The sequence below is a fragment of the Rhamphochromis sp. 'chilingali' genome, assembly GCF_963969265.1.
Source record: "Rhamphochromis sp. 'chilingali' genome assembly, chromosome: 5".
Taxonomy (NCBI): domain Eukaryota; kingdom Metazoa; phylum Chordata; class Actinopteri; order Cichliformes; family Cichlidae; genus Rhamphochromis; species Rhamphochromis sp. 'chilingali'.
The window spans coordinates 20,336,112-20,359,037 of record NC_137932.1 but is presented as its reverse complement, the minus strand read 5'-3'; the positions used below and the strand labels follow the sequence as shown (position 1 = coordinate 20,359,037).

The window sequence follows — 22,926 nt, the reverse complement described above, 5'->3', positions numbered from 1 at the left end:
CAAATAGATGCACGTAAAACACAGCGGAAACTAAATAAAATCAAAGACTCAGCGGTCCTGTTGCTCTATTTTCACCTGTAAAGCAGGAGTAGGGCAGGCACGTTTAGGGGGTTTTTCGCTGTAAAAAGAGGTTTTCTTCCCACGCAGTGAAGAGCGGATGCTAATGTTTTTGTCACTTTTTATGGAATCAAACTCAACATAAGGTTAGTACTTCCACGCTTTAAACGCTGCACGCTCATACTCTCTCCCGCACTCGTTATATTATCCATTGTTGATCTGCACACAGCTGATGCCACGAACGTCGCACTCGCTTACGTCATTGTCATGAGACACTCTCGCAAAAAAATCATGGTTTTAGTAACGCAGTGTGCTTAAAGTAATCTAACATTAATCTATTGACCTGTTTTGCAATTGTAATCCCTTACTTTACTCGTTACTCGAAAAAAGTAATCAGATTACGCGTTAGTGCCCATCTCTGTTCACTACACTCTATAGCATTTTTTTAATACTAATACATTAAAATACCAATAAAAGGCCTCACACACAACTGCACTGGTCAGAGCGAACACTTTGATGCATTTAAGGGAGGTTTTGTTTAATTGAAAGGATCATTTCTGAATATGCTAAGTGGGCTATTGACAAGGTCTCCTATCTCTAATGAATTCATTTTCAATTCAGACGACAACACTAGAAAATGCAGACAAAGTCAAGAGGCGGAATGCTTTGTAAGGTCATGATCTTATCTACAGTATTATTTTCTGTATTCACCTGGCTGCCTCTCGCTTTAAAAAGTATCTTCTTTGGCTACTCTAAATTGGAAGTTACATAATGTCTATCAAGTGTTCAGTTGTTATAAAAATATCTCTCCACATAATGTACCTAGATGTGGGTAGTGGGAGTTTAAGCCTGTCAGTGACTCGTCTAGAAAACCTCGCTAGGTGAAAATGAAGAATTAAAGGTCTGTAATCCTACCAACTGTGAAAATGAAAAACACAAATTCTTCTGTCTTCTGCTTTAAACTTCACCTGTAAGACAATATAGATGTTTGTTTACTTTGGGATGGAATTTAACTTGTTTGTAGCAGGGAGCACATCTTTTTTCTATTAGATTTGCACCCTTGCTAGTAGTGTGTTTGACCCTCTTTGCCCTAAAAACTGCTTTTTAGACTCAATAAACATTCCTCCGAGATTTAGGTCCATGTTGACAGGGCGGGTGCTCTATGCGATTTGACTGTGACAGTCATTTGAGTACAGTGAACTCATTGTCATGCCAGAAACCAGTTTGAGATGATCAATCGATGATCAAAAGATGAAATCGAGTCACATCAGATTTTTCCAATCGTCTATTGTCCAGTTTTAGTGAGTCTATGTGAACTGTAGCCTGAGTTTCTTGTTCTTAGCTAACAGTCGTGGTCTTCTGCTTCAAGGTCCGATAAGATAAGATAAGATAAGATAACCTTTATTAGTCCCACACGTGGGAAATTTGTTTTGTCACAGCAGGAAGTGGACAGTGCAAAAGTTATGAGGCAAAAATTAGAATACAATAAGAATAAATACAGTACACAACTGTACAGAATAGAATAAAATAAAATACTATATACAGTAGAATAAAATAAAATAAATATACAATAAGATAAAAATAGAATACAAATACAAATACTATATACAACTGAGTAAAAATACAACGATGACAGAAAGGATTATTGCACTTAGTGTTATTGCACATGTGTGGATGTGTGTGCTTGATCAGTTAAAGTCTTTATTATGGAGTCTGACAGCAGTGGGGAGGAAAGACCTGCGAAATCTCTCCGTCCCACACCGTGGGTGCCGCAGTCTCCCACTGAAGGAGCTGCTCAGTGCTGTCACAGTCTGCTGCATGGGGTGGGAGATGTTGTCCATCAGGGATGACAGCTTAGCCGCCGTTCTCCTGTCACTCACCACCTCCACTGGGTCCAGAGGGCATCCTAGAACAGAGCTGGCCCTTCGGATCACCCTGTTCAGTCTCTTCCTGTCCCCAGCAGAGATGCTGCCGCCCCAGCAGACCACGCCATAAAAGATAGCAGAAGCCACAACAGAGTCATAGAATTTCTTCAGGAGTGGGCCCTCCACTCCAAACGACCTGAGTCTCCGCAGCAGGTACAGCCTGCTCTGCCCTTTCCTGTAGAGGGCGTCTGAGTTATGAGTCCAGTCCAGTCTATTGTTCAGATGAACACCAAGGTACCTGTAGCTGTCCACAGCCTCAATGTCCATACCTTGGATGTTCAGTGGTTGCAGTGTGTTGAGCATCCAGATATGCTCCAACTTTGGTTGCCATGAGTGATTGTTTGAGTTAAAGTTCGCGACAGTCTAGAGTGTCTTGTTTCTGACTGTTTCTGAACCCCGGAGATAGTTGTGCAGGAAAATCCCAGCAGATCAGCAGTTTCTGACATCCATGCTACATTCAAAATCACTCACGTGAACTTCCTTTCCATTTGAACTTCACCATCTTAACCATGTTGCCATGACTAAATGAAGTTGCTGCTAGATGCCTGATTAGACATTTACATTTATGAGCAATTGAACATGTTTATTTAAAGCATAAGCCTGCAAAGCAGCTTTACCCAGCAATTTTGCAACCATACACCGACGGTCATTTAAAGCATCACCACTACCCACATTCAGTCATCTTCACTATCACACGCTTTCAGTCCTCCAAGGCTACCTGTTGTCCATCTATCCATGAGAGAACCCTGACCTTCAGGTGAATGAATGGGACCTTGTGTAGCAGCAATGAAATAGAAGAGGATGGTGAACTGAGCGACACTCATAAAAGAAATGGATCTAAGAGTGATGGTGAGTGAGAAAGAGGGGGGTCAGTTTTCAATTCACTGTCTCGCTCATGTTGAGAGGATAATCAGTTCAGATGATACCAAAAGCTTCTAATTTTCTCATTATTATGGCTGCCAATAAAGATTAATGCAGGAAGCTTGCTATCAGCTTTCAAAACATTAAAAAAAAAATGAGGGGGGGGGGGTAGTTTTTTTTTTAATGCCTTCAAACATTTTCTACCTCACACATTGATACTCTAATGGCTGAATCGGGGCAATTTTAGAGTTCAGTTACTGGCCAAAGCACATTTTACATGCAGACCAGAGCAGCTGGGGATCAAACCTCTGACCCTGTGCTCTACCTCTTGAACCACAGCCACACTGTAGCCAAATCCACCACAGACAAATAGCGTGTGGGCAAAAAATGTACTGACGGCCGCCAGCGCTACCCCTGACCCTTCTAGTAGTTGCGCCTATAATATATATTTGAAAATCAAAGCTTACTTCCTTCTTGAGTTAATAAAACTTGACCTCTGACCTTGAGGCCAAGTTCACCAAGGTTCAACCTCATTTGAGATTTTTTTATAGATACACTTATGGTATCCATTTGAAAATCCTTGGAGACATATTTATCAAGTTTTTGTGTCCACAAATTTTAGTGTCCACTCTGTCCACCCACCCACCCGGTGTGGTGACGACAATACCCAATCACCTTTTTATGACTAAGGGATAATAAAAAAAAAGAAAAACAACAACAAAAAAAGAAAAAATGACTCACATATGGTTATTCAAAAGCTTTACTATGGTGACACACACATAGGCTCATACCGTCATTAGTATTATACTGCCCACTTTGTTATCAGCTTTAGGACTCAAAGTAGGAAAGATTAAACTATTGTCTTCTTACAACGTAACCACTTTGCACTCTTTAAGTAGCGCTCGCTGTTCTTATTAGTTTTACTGTTTAGTTTTATGACATGATCCATACATCTAACGCTTGACAAGTAAGAAAAAAAATATTCCTCCAGATTTGCTGTGTGTGGTGAAGCATGGAAATGCTCACTGAACTTGGAAATGGGTTTTGCTCTCCAGTCTGACTTCTGCCCACACCGCCTCCCTCTGCTAATAAAGAAGCGCTTAGCCTCACAAGCCTCGTTCATTCACTGCCGAGATGAAGATGTAGATTAAGGTGTATACCTGCATGTAAAGAACTGATTACTCCTGAAGTGTCAGCGGTAATGAAGAAGCCACTTAAAGGAAAATCCCACTTGGTGACATCAGTCTAAAAAACAGAAATCAACTGTGAAGATCTTTGGGGTATGGGCTATACTTATGCTGGTATCAGGTTTTTGGGGCTGTAATGATGTGCAGAATTATCTGTTCTTTAGTGGGGCTTCATCATTCATTTAGAGACTGAACGTCATAAGCTGAAGATACAAAGGAGATATGGCATCAAGAAAAAACTGAGTTTAAGACACCACTTCTGCATCGGCAGAGTAGCGCAATACCCAGCAGGTGTCATTTTCACAGCCTCTTGTCACTGAGCAGATTTATACACATGCACACAAGCACAACAGGTCTGGCACTATGAGTAAAGTGAGAAGCCCTGAGGAATCTCCCTTCTCGCTTGTTTTTCCTGCATAAAACAAGGTTGCAGAAACAGTTTTTCAGCACTAAGACACTTCAGGACATATTCAGTCTCTGAGGGTGGAGGGAACACCACCGCTCAGTTCCCTTTCAAGCAGAACGCTGACCCCAAGTGTCCTGGACTTTCACTCTTTTACTACAGAAGAAAGTAAAAGTTGCTTCAGACCACATGACTGGGTGCATTTCAATGTAAACACCAGCACAGAGGAGGGAAATGAGTCTGCTGACATATGACAAAGGGATGGCTGTTTTAAACCTTATTTTTGTACAAGTGAGAAAAGTTTCCAGTCTGGCAACAAAAACAACTTGGTTAGATTTGGAAGAAGATCTCAGGGTTTGGGTTAAAACACGCATTTTCAAGAAAAGTAACCTCACTGGCAGGATCTTTAACATCTTACAGAGCCCATCTGGGAGAAAGCATCAAAGGCAAACTTGAACCAATTTTGTGCACAGCCAAAACTTCATCTAAAAGAGGCCACAGCAACTTTCCCCCCCCAAAAAGACTGTGAGACAAACTTAAATAAAGTAAGTGAAAGACAAGTTAACGACTAAATGAAAACATGGTTCAGGTGTCTGTGAAATATTACTTTAGAACATAAAGAAACCCAACTGAACTGAGATTTAAATCAGCCTACATTTTCTGCCATCTGGCTGATATCCACTCCTGCAAAGGTCGCTAATAAATCTCACTGCATAGGAACAGAGTTAAATAGCAGCTCTTTAAAGTCATTCACAGAATTGTGTCAGGCTGAATAACTGCATAATGCTGCCTCTTACACCTTTCAGGCCACTGTAAACATGAGTGAGATACTCTGCTGGCCAATTTCGGCTTATATTTTGCTCACGTGTTCCTGAAGCAAGCCTTTCCATTCAGAAGCCATCTCTGAAATACTTCCAGGTAGGGCTGGGCCATATCATACCGTTCACGGTAATACCGGTATAATGTTGGGCAACGATAAGAAAATGAAATATCGCGATAGAATATGGGTAAAACGCGCCTGCGCAGTGCCTTTGTTTTCATACACACATGGCAGAAAAAGCATGGCAGCGACGGAGAATGAGGAGGGCGAAAGTGGATCATTGAATGAAACGGATGAACCAGAACTGGTTTGTAAAAATGCTGCAACTTCAGTGGTGTGGAACTGATTTAGCTTTCGTCCGTCAGATACACAACAAAGCACTATTTTTGGTAGAGCATGTTATCCCGTGTGCCTTATGTATGAATTCTGGTTGTGTTTACTGACCTCGAAAATTTTTTATGTGGTACACGGCGCTCGAAAATCTGTCAGATGTTTTAGTACGACTTTGCTAAGCTACAAACCCGCACCGCTTGAACTGTCAGCAAGGAATTTGCATTTGCACTGTTACATTTTTATATAACTTCAATGCACATAAAAAACAGCTTCTTGTTTAAGTGAAAATACATTGATGTTCTGTTTTGTTTTTTTGCACTAATAAAGTTGTAGAGTTGTAAAGTATTTTGTCTAGTGTCAATTATATCGTCAGTTATATCGTTATCGCAAATTTTCAAATGTATATCGTGATAAATATTTTTAGTCATATCGCTCTGCTCTACTTCCAGGCAGCTATTTTGAAGCCGTTCGGCCACACTGACATAAAAACAGCAGTAAAATCTGGTTGGTTTTTATTAAAATTGCACTTCTACTACACTTGCACATAGTTTCACAACATTGCAGACAGGATCTGTGCTTATCCAACCAGAACACTGAACAAATGCTGCGCTAATTTGCACTGTGGATTTAATATGCAAAGAAAAAGTAAAACAAAGTATGTTTATTAAACTATAAAGGGGAGATAGTCATGGCTGCCACCACACAGCTGAAAGTAGTGTGAGGCTGTAATGTTCGCATGTGTCCGCATAACAACCAGATTGGTTGATATGTTTTCCCATTTTGTCTGTTGATGGCTCGCTGGAAGCAGATAGCCAACCATCATTAGCACTTCAGAATTCTCCCATAGATTTCTAATCATGATTTGCTGAATGCCACTGGTCTCCAGTAAAGTCCAGAAGGCTATGGTAATGCAGAAGACTGACTGGTCACAAATTTTGGTGGTGTAAGCCACAAACCTAAAGTACCAGCACCAAAGTAAGGACATTAGGGGGTGACTCCAGAACTTAATTCAGGCCCTGGTCCCTGCAGTAGTTCCTCTAAAGGTTTTTTGTCTATAAGCAAATTCCCTGCTCAATTCTTTAATAATACAACAGCTTTCAGAACTGTTAATAGCCAAAAGGCGCTACAGAAGACAAGATCCAAGAACAACAACACAGAAGTTAATCTTCCACCCATAGAAAGGCTGGAAGCAAATCAATCAAACTAGATGACGGCGCAATGGTACTCACAAAGAACTTAAATTCACCCTGCAATATGGGAGACATCTAACTGTACCAGCTATTAAAGGGGACAATGCCAAAGATTTTGAGCACATGAAAACATTAATTCATTCAGTCTCCACTCTACCATCTGTTTCATCAATCAGACTACAGGCTGAGATTCCCCAAAGACTCCCCGAAGTTTCATTCAGTGCAGAGGTGGCGGAAAAATAAATAAATAAAAGCAAAACAGAGGAAGGTTTATTTCTCTACTTACCTCTTTTCCAGACAAGTAGTAGGCGGACAGCAGACCTCCAACAAATCTGATGTTCACCTCAAACACCGACACTTCTGCATTCTGCGGCAAAGACAAAAGAAAAGAAATATGAGACGAAATATAACTGCTAACTACTCATGAATACACATTTCTTTTCCCACAAACAGTGAGTTAAGAAAGCAGACAACTCAAAACTGAAACGTTCCTGGGCTTCTTCTTGGCCTCAGGGAGGAGTAGACAGAGGTGAGCTTTTCATAGTCTAGACAGATATTTTCTGGCTGATGCTGTAAACAGCTGAATAAATTTGAATACCAGGTTTCTCCGCGCTGCTACGAATGACCGAGTAGCCAAATGAGTGTGTTAGAACTGAGCCAGGATGAATGAAAGAGAAAGTGGCTTATCCCACAAAGTGTTTGCATGAAAGCATCTGCTCAGGAGGCGTGCGAGTACGCCGCATGAGTAGGGTTGTGGAAATCTTGTGAGATCAGGTTCACTCGTGCAGGGAGGACATTCAGGAAACTTGCGCAGGACCACTTGGCAAGCACGATTGGCCAAGGACAAAAGAGGACTGTTACACCGGTTGACATATGTAATGATGCGATAACAAGGAGCATTTATACTGAAGCAAATCATGTGTGCTGCATGCTCCTTTCCATGCATCACTCCTTGAATGCACAACATTAGGTATGTGGCAGGTTTTTATAAAGGAGTTAAGGCATGTTAACTATTCGAGGCAAGCTCAGAAAAGGGAAGAACTCGGTTTCCCCAGATTGGGGGTGGGGTGGGGTGACTCTGGTAAGTGATCTCTGATAGACCAAGAAGAAGGAAATTCCCTCACTAAAAGTTTCAGAAGTTTTGAATAACTAGGGTTAGCCATGCTTTGTGTATGGCTAAGGATGGTACATTAAAGAAGGGATCTACCGAATGTTTTTAGTTGAGAACCAGCACCAAATTTTCCAAACCATCTGAAACATATTGTTCCCGGGCAGCAATCCAGAAACCCTCACAGTATGTTTACAGCTTGGTACAAAAATGTCTTTGATCTCTGCAGGTAATTTCCCCATGACTGTTAAATGTCATCCAGTTGGGTAGTGGACACTCTGTCTGACAGGTGTGCTCAAATGTAGTCAACAGCCTGGAGTCACACCTCTCCTTTCTATTTTGGAGCATTTTAACAGGATTATCGGTCCAACATTACGGTCCCCTGTGGGCAGGCCATCCAAGATGTTGCTTTAGTGTTTAGTGAGCAAAACTGATATTAAAAAAAAGACACTTCCTGAAGTCTTTCAGGACCATTCTTTAGTTTGCTCTGACTGGCTGGATGTGGGAACAGAAAGATCATCAATCTGCCCATAGATCAACTTTGATTTTAATGTTATGTGTTTGGGGAATCTGCCAACTGTACTCAAAAAACCAGACAGATATTTGAAAACTGCAGCTGAGAAAGCAATGACTAAGGAATGGTTAACTGAAAACTTTCCAACAATCACTGGAATTAGAGCTGGGCGATAGAACGATAACGATATGTATCGCGATATAACTTTTACTCGATAGAGAAATTAAGCTATCGCGATAGACCTCGCCGCTCTTGTCCTCAAAGAAAAAAAAGAAAGAAAAAAAAAAAAGGTCAGCCAATCCAAATTAAGTAGCGCAGAGCCGAACCAATCACAGCCGCAGCGTCATGTCGCGTGGCTTGTTACGTACAGCACAAGTGCCAAGCCGCACGTGTGTTTGTTTGGGAAGCAGCCAGCGGGTAATGGAGCCAGCGCGTAATGGAGGAAATGAGTGTGCCGACTAGAAAAATCAACCGAGCGTGACCGAAGAGAAAACAGATGATGGTTCCAACGCCGGAGAGATTGTCGAACAAAAGAGCCATAGAAGTTCCGTAGTGTGAAGGTATTTCGGCTATTTCAAGTCTGACAAAAAACAGAGTAGCGTGCACTGTAAATTGTGCCGAAAGCAAGTCTGGAAATACAATAAACTGGTGAATGCGTCACACTGTGCGCCACGTTATTGTTTCGGTGAAATGAATTTCTACAATACTGTTACTGTTAATTCTCTCTGCAGTGTTTAAATGCTTACATATACACACAGTTACTGTCCCTCCACACATACGACTCGGTTCTGCTTCTATGCCCCAGCTTTGTTTACTTTTTCCCACCGAGGCTTCTAGACTTCTGATTGGCCAACATTGTATTTTTACTCAGTTGTATATAGCATTCGTATTCTATTTTTATCTTATTGTATATTTTTATTCTATTTTATTCTACTGTATATAGTATATTATTTTATTCTATTCTGTACAGCTGTGTACTGTATTTATTCTTATTGTATTCTAATTTTTGCGTTATAACTTTTGCACTGTCCACTTCCTGCTGTGACAAAACAAATTTCCCACGTGTGGGACTAATAAAGGTTATCTTATCTTATCTTATCTTATCTTATCTTATTTCTGCACGGTTAGGAATCTAGCGCCACCTGCTGCTTTGGCATGTTCATAGCAGCGTTTTCCTTCATTTCTGCCTTTATGTGTGGACGGGATTATTTTTTAAAACGAAAACGGAAAATCTCAGTTTTCAAAAATACCCGTGTACGTGTGGACGTAGCCTCAGTCTCTGACTGGAAGCGCTAATTCGTCATTCGGCTTTTGTCAGACTAAAGTAACTGTTAAAACTGTTTGAAAAGCTCAGCTATACAACAAGGAGAGATTGAGAATTTCCTTTTAGTTCTCAGTTTATTTGATATTGACAAAAGTTAGTCAGTTTTGTCTGTTCTTCTGTAAAACAAACTAAGATTTATTTTTAGAATTAATACTTTGTTTCTAAGTGGAATTGACAATTTAGTCTGTTTTGTTTGTTCTATTTTGAAACTTAAACGCTTTAGTGGCTGCCTTTTGTGTAGTTTGCAATATTTGCCTTTATTTATCTGAAAAAGTCTCATGTTCCTTAAGTACATCTACCCTGTTGAACTTATTATGGGAAATAAATATTTAAATAAAAACAAGCTGCTGATTATTTCACATTTTACTTGTGAGCAACGGCACATTTAAATCTTACAAATATAGTTATTTGGCTTATATCGTGATAGATATCGTTATCGCCTGAAATGGAAAAAAAAAAACATATCGTGATATGAAAAAATCTCATATCGCCCAGCTCTAACTGGAATGGACAAAAATTGTTCAGGAGGTCCAAGACAGAATAACTAATCTCTCTGACACTAAAAACGACCCTATTCAGAAGATACCGGGGAAAACAGAAATCACATCTAATGGTAAAGTCTAATAGTAATGACGATATTTGTCTATTTTTATGAATATTATGCTTTTTCAGCAAAATGCTGGAATTGAATAAGCATTAGAAATGTATCCATAGAGATGGATCATAAAGAGTTTTTTATATAAAATAAACAATGTTAGACAAAAATTAGTATTATAGTATTATTAGTATTATTAAAAAGTATTATTTGAATGTCATTGCTCTGAGTGATGAGTCTTAGTATTGTTAAATTCAAACAAATTAGCTATAAAACACAAGATAAATACTAGTCTAGTATGCAAGCATTACTTTTTCAAATGTATGACACACAGTTGTGTGACTTTTTAAAGAACTACCTGGTTAATAATATGTAATCCTTTGTTATAGTTTATGCAAAGGACATCCCTTAATGTATGTGTCAAAATTTGAGTTATTCTGACCATTGGTTCATCAGCATATTTTTAAGTTTGACAGGAAAAAACAAAGAATGCTGATAAAGCACTGCATACCTTGAAGGGCACACGTACGGCAGCCTGAAAAAGAGAAGTGACTTCCAAAGTTTTTAAAGAAATCTTTAGGTACCAAAAACCGCCTTAAAAGCCGGAGATAAAGTGTGCCATCTTTAAAAACACAATACATTTATTTCTGGGCAGAATTAATGGAGGGAAAAATAACAAAAAATTTAAAGTTGTATAGCCATTTGTCTCAGTAGTCGAACAATGAAGCGTAATTTCTCTCTCACGTCCGTCCTTTATGAACAGATTCCCGAGGCGGATGAAGTTTTTGTGCTTGACTGACAGCTCTCATAAGTGACTGCTGTCGACTAGAGATAGGATAACAGACTCTGCAAGGGGGAGGGGAAAAAAACAAATTATGTGCCACACAAAATGTGTCCTGTCTTTTTTTCATCCCCAAGTCTTAGTGACTGATTGAGTGGGGAGATTGCAGCACTAATTCGTTCTAATTACAATTTAATTATTTGTTTTAACACTTAGGCAGCTGTAATCCAAAAGTACAATGAATACTTCTTCCTACGTTTTAATGTCTATTGGCAGCGGAGGTTTAATAAGCTAAAAGATGATGCTTTACATCAAAGTCAAAATTTTAAAAATACTTTAATTTAATTTTAAAGACGGAAACATCTTCAGCCAGCAGTCATCCTGCAGTGTTTTGTGACTGTGTGAAGAAGCCAACACTGCTTTAAACTGCTGGACAATGACCCTCTGAGTCAGCAGCAGTGTGACATTATCTCACTCCTGACAGAGCTGGCAGGCAAGCAGTCAAGTCTCCTGATGTTGCAACATTTGGTCCATTACACTCCGCACAGGAAACTGACTAAGCATGGGCTTTTCCAAGCAGAGAACTAATTAAGGACTGAAACAAGATGAGCCCAGGAGATAATGTTCCCAGCAACAACTCATCAGATCAAAGTGTATCCACAGATCTTGCATGGCCAGTTGTAAAAATCTAACTGTACCGGCCTATAAGTCCCGCTATCTCATCACAAGAAATGTTGTTTCAGTGTTTTGTAATGAACAAACCGTCCCAAGAGTGTAACAATTCCAACTCTATTCCTCTTTGCCTTTCAAAAGATTCAGGACTTCGCTATTTAAGTGAAAATAAACAGTAATAAATTACCAGTGGGGCTCTTAAAGTCTCAAAGACTAAGTGAGGTGTCACACTTTCTCAGGTGTTGTGGTACAAGCAAACTTTGGACACCATTCCAGTCGCTACATACACAGATTGTGTGATCCCACAGGCAAGAGTAAAATCTATTGGTTTACAAAGGAGGAGGGAGGATCTCTAAACGATGATCTGACATATGGCTCTTCAGGAAGAATTTCATTAATCAATCCATCTTCTTAACAGCTTATCCTATTTTTAAGAAAAAAAGAGTATTACAATCTTGCCAGATATTATTGCATGTGGTGCAAATATAGTCATAGAAAAATTGGATGACTCCATCCAACCTTAAGGACTGTAAGCCTCTGTGGTAGCCTGATGATGGCCTATAGGATGAACGATAATCCTGGCAAGCACATACAGAAAGTACTGGAGAATACTGACTTTAATATTAGAGAAATATTTATGCTCTATGTACTTCATGTCCTCTTTGTACACATTTCAATGGCAAACGCATTAGTAATGGCATCACTTTAATATTAATACGTCTCAAACAACTGCTATTATTTTCTTTGTTTTAATCTCTTTCACTTGCCTTGTTCCTTTGCTTTAAAAATAAGCAACCCAAACGTAAAGTTGAACCTTTTCTTCTGACTGTTGATACTCATTTTCCTGCTTCGTTTCACCCCAAATGCTTAATTGTTGCTAATAATACATGATGCCGGTTAGTGTTTTTCTTCAGTGAAATCTGGGTTGGTTTTTTGTCAGACTTACATCGGCTAACTCAGTTGATATTTTAACCCCAGTGAGGGTGGTTTCAAAGCCGCCTACAGAAACCTTCCCATTAAAAAGCATTTTAGTGGAATATCAAAAGCAGCTTTACATCTCGACATTATGCTACTGCAGGAAATGATCACAAAACAATGGGCTTCCTGCTGTTACAATGCCGTTTGACTGACAGGGCGACTGCTGGCAAATACTGGAAATCAGTAAGGATTATGCACAAAGCAGTGGTACCAAAAATTCAGACGTGGAAACCTCAACGAGTAAAACATCCAAAACATGCACAGTTTCGGAGACAGTAATGAGGATTAAAGCTGATCTGAAGGAATAACTGACAACACTACTTGAGCTTTTATATATCATGTTTGGTGGATGTATGTTTTGGTTTTCAGAATTAGACTTCATAAATCTGATATCAGAACCATGCTAAAAGAAAGACAAAGAAACTGCTTTGCTGTTTCCCCCGAATGAGGAGCTCTTAACGGGGATGTTATAATGAGGACGGCAAACATCAAAGGAAGGAGGGAAAATGTTTGTGTTTAACTCTTTAACATGTGCCCACACAATTAATCAGCAAAAGCAGAAATGACATACAGTAGATGAGATATCCACGTCAGACTTTGTGTAAGAAATCTGCACTAGATCTGTAACTTTTAAGTGTAATCTTTTATTAGAATTATAAGCCCTTCCACGAGTGGACATAACAGCTGAGAAGTTCTAGTTGACAGGATTTATATCTGATGAATCAATATTCCCCAGGTGGCAATTACGATCCCGTGTGCTTGCTCGCAACTTTCTACAAACTAAAGTTTAACATGTTCCTTTGTGTAAATGTATGTAAATACTGAGCAACTCGTGCAGAAAGTGCTCTAAAAGCACTTTAATATTATTCACTGTTTGCTTTACATATTCACATACGCTCATTAGAAGTAAACTCCTGCACCATGAGCATACAATTACAAGTTGATGAATAATAAACCTGGAAAACTCAAGAGCAACATATCAAACATTATACCTGTACGTGGGCTCTCTCTCTGGGTTTTTATTGATACCATTATGGAACAGAATTCAGCGTCAATACACCAATTTCCTGGATGCTTCCAGATGTTCAGGAGAGTCAAAGTGGCATAATTTTTAACAATTTTGGTAACACATTTATTGTTGGTAACGCATTTATTGTATTGGGATCCATTATCAGCAGAGCTCTTTGGAACACCAGGTAATTGTTTCTAACCTTATAGACAGCAGAAAATTACATTAGTCTATATATAATATCACTAAGGACACATTTCCTGCATTAAATACTGGAATGTCAGGCAGTTTAGAGCTTAGTATCTTTATTAAATTGTGTCTTATCCTTAAAATGAGCACAAGCCTATGTCTTAGCAATGGAAATGCACTTTAAATAAAACTAAACTGTTATTGCTGTTAAAAAAAAAATGTGCATGCTCACAGGCTGCTTCCTGTACAAAAACGTGGTAAAATCTTTGGTTTAACGTCTTGATGCATTCTCAATCATCCAGGAAAGTAAATCTCCAAAAGTTGATTCTGTTCATGTGGACGCAGCGTTTTGTGGGAGAAACGTTTCGTCACTCATCTTCAGGAAGACTGAAGAAGTCATTTGGATGACGCTACGTCCAAAATCAACTTTTAGAGATCTTTGGTTTAAACTAAAGGGAAACTAATGCTTATGCACTGACTGTATATAAAAGACGGATATAGCCAGTTCCCCATCACCCACTGGTTTCTAGGCTTAGCATCAGTGAATTTTTATTTACACATTTAAATAGTATTAAGGCTTAAGTTCACAACACTATGGGCCTTAGCTTTGTGTAACACTTAAGTGCTGAGCTAGTTACTATAGCTGTAGTCACTTCTCTGCTGCATTATATCCGCTATTGAATTTGGTTTTGGGATCTCGTTTGTGCTGTTGGTATTATGTGAATCATTTTTAGTACAACTTATTACAGGAGTGTATTTAGGCCAATAACTCAACACTACACGCTCTCTTCCAAACGTGGTGTTTGTACCATTCATTTTTATATGCAGTCTAAGATACATTCACAAGCAGGGTTCATCTAACATCCAAGTTAAGAGAGCAACAAAGAGCCCTCACTGTGATATGTATTTATACACCTGCTCACCTTTTCATGTATCTATATAAAGGTTAGATTTCATACATTAGGTCATAGGCTGGATCACATTCATTCAAACTTCCAATAAAAACATGCCTTTCAAACTGGAAAGTAGCACCGTGTGACCTACAGGAAGTAATGACATGTTTTGCTATTTTTCACAAGCTCACAGTAAAACTTTACAGCCTCAGGAGTGCTGCGTGAAAGCATGTGTCCTTGGTAAGGACCTTTCAACTTGAAGCATTTCTTTAAGTGTGCTATACTGAGTAGACATCCATACTTCTGTAATTCAGCGTGTTGTGGATTAAAAAAGCTTTTAAATTCCAAGTGATGACTCAGTGGAGACACATGGGCAGAAAACAAACCAGGCCTCCAAATGTGATCTTTCTTACTTTCAATTAAATGTCTGTATATACAACACCTCGTCCTGTAAGACCATTTAAGACTGACAGTAAACATCACACCTTCTCAAGAATTTATTTTCACTCCTCTGTGTTGGTCAGGAACAAATCTCAAAATGAGAACTGATTTGGCTCGAAGCTCAGCACACAGGTGGTGATCTAAATTTGGGATTTCCGCCAGTAGTAGACTCTTTTTTTTTCTTAAGTGGGACTGTTGTATTCAGGAAATCTGTGAGCAAACAGTTGTGATTTCATTTGCTGTTGCAAGAAACTCAGCGTCACATGACAAACTAAACAATGCTGAGTGTAAGCACCACTTGACCAAAGCTGCTAACTGCTTTTTGAGTTTAGTTTCATCTCTGCAGTTATTTAGATGCCAGACACTTGGAACACTTAGAAGATAATTTATGACATGGCATGAATAATCCAAATCAATCTTTTTTCAAGATCCAAATACATGAACCACCACAGTTATTGTGGATTTTGCAAATTACACACACAAAGTACTCAAACTAGACCTTCTTGCAGTGCTAACCACCACACGATCATGCCACCAGATATAAACAGAGAGATGTGTACACCACGTTTATTTTGTATAAGTGAATGTGAACTAATACACGTTTGGATTTGTTTTTAAATTAAAGTAAGGAATTTATATATGAAAAGTTTCTGAGGGAGTTAGGAGTTAGTTATTTAAAAAAAAAAAGTTGTTGAGATTTTTCTCTATTTTATCTTCAGATATTCAAGTGACATTCGTCCACTGTTTAGTAGCCAAGCCGGTGATTCTCAAATAGGGAAGGTGGAGCATGGATGCTCGGGGGGGGGGGGGGGGGTAATATTTAGTGAAACCCAGTTAAATGTATGTCCTTTTTATAGAGGAAAGTATAAAAAATGCTTGTACTGATGATTATTTGAATGAAATCATTTTCAAATTAAATACCTACAAGCAAATTATCAGGAAATTAAAAGACATTTTAGAACCTTATTCTTCAATGACACTTTTATTGACCTATAGGAAAACTGGTCTTCTGTGCAAAATGTTTGAGGCATTTTCGCTACGAATGCATCAATCCGATATTTGGATCAGATATTGCTCTGATCCCGAAACAGATATTGTTGCCAGCAAGCCGATCTAGTCAGCTCAGTTCTATGTTAGTTTTTGTTCAGCATACCATGCAGGAGAGCTAACACAGCAAAGAGGAAACTAACTGTAAAGCAACACCACCTCGGAGGCGTTTCAGACCGGCTACGCCAAAAGCTTTTTCATTTCATGTTTACATAACTTTTACTTAACCACAAGCTGTGGTCTAGTTGACACAACTGAAACTCACCTTACTCTGCTAATAATTTATCAGAGAGTTATATATGTTAGAAGGTAGAAGGATGCTGGTTCAACATAACACCTGTCGAGGACCTTTGATTACCCGCACAGTAATTCTGTGATGTAGTTAAATATTGTTTCTGTCATGATCCTGGGTCTGCTGACCCAGCGTTTTGTGTTTAGTTTATGTAGCCTTCAGGTTTCCTAAGTTTATCATTATCATGCCTAGGTGTTACTAGTTATTTTCCCCTCGTGTTTCCACTATGTTAAGTCTCCCCTGCTTTCATGTATTTTATGTCTGTGGCGTATGTTGTCAGTCCAGGTTGTCATGTTTATATCTCACTGTTTCCTGTCTTATTGTGAAGAGGTCTGGTGTGTCTGTGTTCATCGTGTTCAGTTTTACTCTCCCATTGTCACGTCGTTATGTTCATGTGTGTCAGCTGGTTCCCCATGTGTTGCCACTTCCCTCATTATCCTCCTGTGTCCATTTAGTCTGTGTGATCTCAGCCATTCTTTGTCAGGTCGTCTGCTCATCCATGTCTCATCTCCAGGTACCCATGTCAGTTCATTATGGTTAAGGTTTTTCATGTTTTGTTATTAGTTCACCCAGTTTAGGTTATTGTTTAGTTTTCACCGATGCCCTATTATTTTGTACCCTCGTTGCTAACCTCAATAAACGGCTTGTTTTGTTAATCCACACCACGTTTTGGTCTGCGCTTGAGTCCTTCCCTGCAACACATACGGTCTTCCCCCAGCCAGACCGTGACAGTTTCACTTCAGCAGAATAGAAGAGACTCATGCACTACTAATACTGGATGCTTTTGTGGGCTACACAGTGGGACAGTGGGTAGTAGGGGTGAGCGACGTAGCCTCCAAATTATATCGTATATATCAAGAAAATCTAAATAATATTTACCTGCACAAAAAAATATAATATTCAATATTTTATTGTTGCTATATACCTGACCATAACAAGAGCACACACGCAACTTACCACGTTGAAGTCAAGGCTCTTTTCCACCCAGTCAGTAGCAGCATCAAACTCTTCAAACATCTCCATGATGTAGAGGGTATCCAAAGCATCCACTATTGTCGCTCCTTTTATACTTCCTAGAAGGAACACAGAACAAAAGGTTAAAAACAGATTACACACTCACGCAGGCTTTTGTCTGTTACATATAGCACCCGGTATAAAAAACAGAGGAATATCAGACAGCAAGCTGGTAACAAAAGTTCTCAAGCTGAACTTTTGAAATGAGCAAAAACTCCCGTGAAGTTCTTTCAAAATGTTAAAAGCTTGTTAGTCAGCAAACCATTCCTTTTATAGCAGGGATGACAACAGGTGTTGGCGCCACACTCACTAGAAAAGCGGTGAATAAACAGCAGAAGCTAGAAGTTATGTTTGGAGGTTGAATAAATTATTTTTGCTCGACAGATGGTGAGAGGTAGCGATTATCGGCACTGATGAAACGGCAGGAGTATTGCTTATCTCCAGTAATTAGCCTCATAGCAGGAGGGAAGACACACAGAGAGACACAAACCATCATTTCAGCACCGTCATTATCCAAGCTCCCCCACCCAACAATCCCAACACCTCAATAAATCATTATGCATGCAGAGTAGAGCCTTGAGTAAAGCTTTTAGTTCCTGCATACTTGCTATAAACACCAGATAGGAGTTACAGTATCTGACCACTTAAAGGTGAGAAAGAAAAGGCAAAGGATGGGAGAGAAACAGGGGAAACAAAAACACCAGCGAATCAGCATCAGGAGGCTGACCTAGAGAGAAGGGCAGGGAGTGAAGGTAGAAGGAAAAGCAGCGAGGGCGGAGAACATACTGAAATAATAATAAGGACATACCAAGTCATTAAAGCAAGTTTGAAAAAGATGCGGCTGCAGAGTGGCTCGAGTTAAGATGAAAACCAGAGAGGGCGGCTGGTTTGTTTTTTGTGTGGATCTGTTGGTTTATGTTCCTCTGTGAGTGGTGGGAAGATTCAAAAGCAGCTAAAAGCTTTCCATTAGACACATCGCTGAATCATCAGCCCGAGGCACAGAGACACTGTTGTCCATCACAACTACTGTGCTCACTCCCTAGAAATATCTATTATTTCTTTAGAGTCATCACAGTGAGAAACTATTTTGCACTGTTTCCAGTTGTAAAAAGGTTTATAATTACACATCTCAGATACATATGTGAATAACAGTAAGCACATTCATTACCAGATAATACCAAAGCTCTTTGCCGTTAATACCCACATTTTGGTGTCAACTAAAGAGGTTTTGGAGATTCACTGGGATGTGACCAGAATAATATTTCAAAATGTTTGTCTATATAATACCAAATAATCAATGAGGGGAAAAAAGGACAAAAAGTATTGGGCCTCTCCTCTGAATCTTTGAATTCGAGTGATTTAGGGTTGTCGAGTAATAGTCCACAGACTCAGCGAGTGCAGAGCTCTAAACCTCCTCTGGAATTAACATCAGCACAAAAACTGTGCACTGGGAGCTTCATGGCCTCTGCAGAAACCAGCCATTAAAAGACTTGATTCAATTTTCAATATATGAAATGTTAAGGGTAGAATTTACCAGTATTTTTGTTTTGTTTTTTTTCCTATACAGTCTATAACTGTACAAAGTTGGACAATTGATGACATTAGCAAATGTGCATTAGTTACATGAGTCATCTACAGATCCTGAGTTGGAAAATTTAATCAAAATCTGAGACACAACACAAAAACGTAGAATAGCTCAATAAAATATAAAGGCGGTATGATGAGACAAGACAGCTCAGTAAAGTAGAAACTACACAGTAAATGAACTTTTTAAAAGAATGAGTTAGAAATCTAAATAGAATAAAGTTTAAAACATGTTTTAAAAAAATGGGAAAAAATGAAATAAAGGTGTTCTATAAATGTTAAATGCACTGGTTTTCACAGAGTGTTTCTCTACTCGAGCGCTCGAAGCACTTTATACATCACGCCTCATTCACACATTCACACCCACTCATACAGGCACTTTTTCTTCGGGTAAGTGCTTTCCATTCAATCACACTATGATGAATGCATCAGAGAGCAACTTGGGGTTCAGTATGTTACCCAAAGATACTCTGGCATACAGACAGGTGCATACAGGGATCAAACCATCAACCATCCAATTAGTAGATGACCTGCTCTGCCTACTGAGCTACAGCCTCCCCTGGGGCCACAATTTGCCAAAGTTTGATGATTTAAATTAACCAATATTAAACTAACTAATCTGAGATGAATAGCCTTTAAATTGACTGAAAGGCGCGTTCAAGAAGTTTAACTATAAAGTGAGGGTACTGGTTTTGTGACCAGTTTGTCCTAAATGGCTGCATCTGCTAGATGTTTGTGGACCGATTCAAATAATGAGATATCAAACACAAAAGCAATACCCCCAGGCTTGAGTATCAATCACAGGATCTCAGGCTGCAGTTACACTGCAGACAGACGAGAGTAGGGTGATCAGATATCCACAAACTAAATGTAGGACACGTTACTACTGCGGAAAACTAGTCTGAGAATTTGTTCACAAGCACAGATCTCTGGTACCCCATACAGGCAAATTACAGTAGGCATTAAGAATGTCTTCTCACACTCATGTATTCCTTTTTTCATCTTAATAACTGAGGTAATCGTCTCTAGATTTCAGTAAGGGTGCACAGATAGGTTGGTACATCTCGTTTTTTAGATTTGCCACCTTTTTATTTTTTTGAGTGAGAGAGAGAGAAATTCTCATATAATATATGGACTCAAGTCACAATTCTCCGCAGTGGGAAATGGAAAGAAAAGAAAAAAAACTGTATTCACCAAGTTATAAGCTGTTTCGTCAGCTTTAATGTTGCTGTATTTCCTTTTCTCTATCATGTTTTATTGTCGTTGTCTAGTAAAATGCATAGGCTCACAATTTTTTTCCATTTGGGCGTTGCACGAGCAGCAAAAGACGGCGACATGTTAACCTCTGCTTGATCCATGATAACAGTTTTCCCTTCTTCCCTCACATCCATTGCATTAAAGCCAGACTTCCTGCAGTTGGAAACCAGATCTAATAAAAATGTGGGATGATGCTGTGCAGTCCCACATAAAGAGATTAAGATGAACAGTGGCAGAAAAATCAGCATTTAAGCATTAAAATGATCAGAAATGGGACAAAAATCCAACTTATAATGAGAGATTAACACTAAAGCAATACTGATGTCTTATGGTCATCTGTTTTTAATGTTTTTTCAAACTCTTACTCCAGTAATAAAGGAAGCGTGTAACTGGAAGTGTCAGCAGATACAGTTACTGTTGTAGTCACTTGCCCTTCCTGTTTTTCATCCATCTCACATTTTCTGTTCACTGAAGCCTTCAGAGCAACAAAGAGAGGACGAGACACTTTCCTGCCGTCCATTGTCCTGTCGCTGTGCTTCCTCTCCCCTCACTGATCTTATATCTGCCTCTGTGTGTGTGTGTGTGTGTGTGAGATGTGAGAGATACAGATGGCAAAACAGTGCCCAGAATACTAATGCCACATACGAAAACACTGAAACGGAAAGTATTTGTGAGGAACGTAATGGTTTCTAGACTTTCTAGTGACTGCCAGTGGTTACCCTGTCCTGGGTGTACTCCACCCCATCACTCCCAAAAAGTCCTTTATTGTATATAAGGTCGATCATGCTCACACTTGAAGTCCCCTCCAAAGATTTCAAGTGTGAGCATGATCAACCTTATATAAAATAACAGACTGCTTTCTGAGTGCAGATAAACCCTGCAAATACCAACATACATAGCTGGCAGGTTGATCAGTAATAAAAAAATAGCAGCTAGCTACGACCTTACGTTCCTGCTCATTGATTGATGCCTCATAAAATGAAGAACACTTGTCTTTTTGTTCTTTCCAGAGAGTGCACAGATGTATTGGGGCTTTAAGATCTGTGATGTTAGTTTGACAGCTTGTGCAGGGTCACAATGCCAAGAATCTGCTAAAATCAGCTCCCCCTTCTCTCCCTTCCCTTTATTAGATCCAGGATTTGTGTCAATGTCCAGATGGGATTTCACACACACACACACACACACACACACACACACACACACAGAAAAAAAGCCGTGATGAGATCCGGCGGAGGTCTGTGAGGTTGAGAAAGCAAAGTCTGATGATCTTGGAGGTGATGTGTGCTGAGGATTTTGTTTCTGTTAGCGACTGTGCACATAGTAAGGAAGCAGATGGCTCAGCAGAGGGCAGAGTCTTTGATGCCTCTGTAAAACACGAGTGGTAGTGGAGGAGGAGGAGAACCACAGCGATGCTGCTATGAAGATGGAGCAGTATAGGGGGAGGGCAGGCCTTCTGATATTTGCTGTAGGCAGTGGGCTTGTCGCCATGGGGGAATTCTTACATTAGTCAAAATTTCTCTCCACGTATCCACAAATAGTTCTGGGCTCGTTGCTGTTATTGCCCACAGCAACAAGCTAAGTCTGCATGCAAGTTGGCAGATACACAGAAAAATGCTGCATACAAACATGTCAAGTATTTTATTGGTGAAGGCTCTTTTCAGCACCGTCTCTCAGTGTCTTTGTCTCCTTAACTTATATTTTTTATTTACTCTATTGCTTCTGATTTTTGTGGTTATCACGTCTGCCTTCTGGCTTTAGCTTGAAACTGATATCTGCATGTCAAGGTGAAAAGGATAAAGATGGATTTATTTGACGAAAGTTATATGTTGAACTTTTTATCCCCTTTGGGATAAAAGGGACAGGAAGGGGAACAAAGACTAAATGTATGCAGCACAACTCCACACATTATTCTACATGGATTTATTTGCATTTGCAAATGGACTGTCCACGCTTTGTTGAGAGATTCAAGTTAGGCGAGCGGTAATCTCTGGGACTGAAAAATTAAACCAACATTTCCAAAACCTGCGTTTTAAAGGTGTTTAGTCTAGAGTTTTACCACAGGAGTTCATGGGGATTGATTCTGTTTTGGAAAAAGCCATAATGGGATTTAGAATAACTGCAACACTGGCTTTATATTTCCACTTCCAGAAGGTTGCTGCTTGTTTCTAAAGGCCAAAAGCTGCAGTTTTTCTAATGACCACTTGAGGCAGGCTCTAAAAGTAAGTCAACGTCCAAAAATTCTGACGTTAAAATGCCATAAACATAAACGTGTTAACAGCTCGGTACAGATATGATTTTGGTCTCTATGGCTAATTTATCCCTTCGTAGCAGTGTCAGGGGTAAATAATAAAACTGTACTGAAACATAAAATTTGTATTATTAAAGTTGTGCCTCCTTTGAGTGACAGAAGGATGTTGTCCAACCGTTTGCTAGCCGTCACATCCGCTCATTA

The 22,926-nt window shown here is 39.4% G+C and overlaps 1 protein-coding gene across 1 annotated transcript in view; it reads right to left on the bottom strand.

Moving 5' to 3' along the window:
• man1a1 (mannosidase, alpha, class 1A, member 1) overlaps positions 1 to 22,926 on the bottom strand; it is a 169,275-nt gene that overhangs the window by 90,333 nt on the left and 56,016 nt on the right. Inside the window, exons 3-4 of the mRNA XM_080882224.1 lie at positions 17,577 to 17,692; positions 7,063 to 7,143 (exon numbers count right to left, since the gene is read on the bottom strand). Coding sequence (XP_080738350.1) covers positions 7,063 to 7,143; positions 17,577 to 17,692 — 197 coding nt within the window. The remainder of the gene's footprint in view (positions 1 to 7,062; positions 7,144 to 17,576; positions 17,693 to 22,926) is intronic.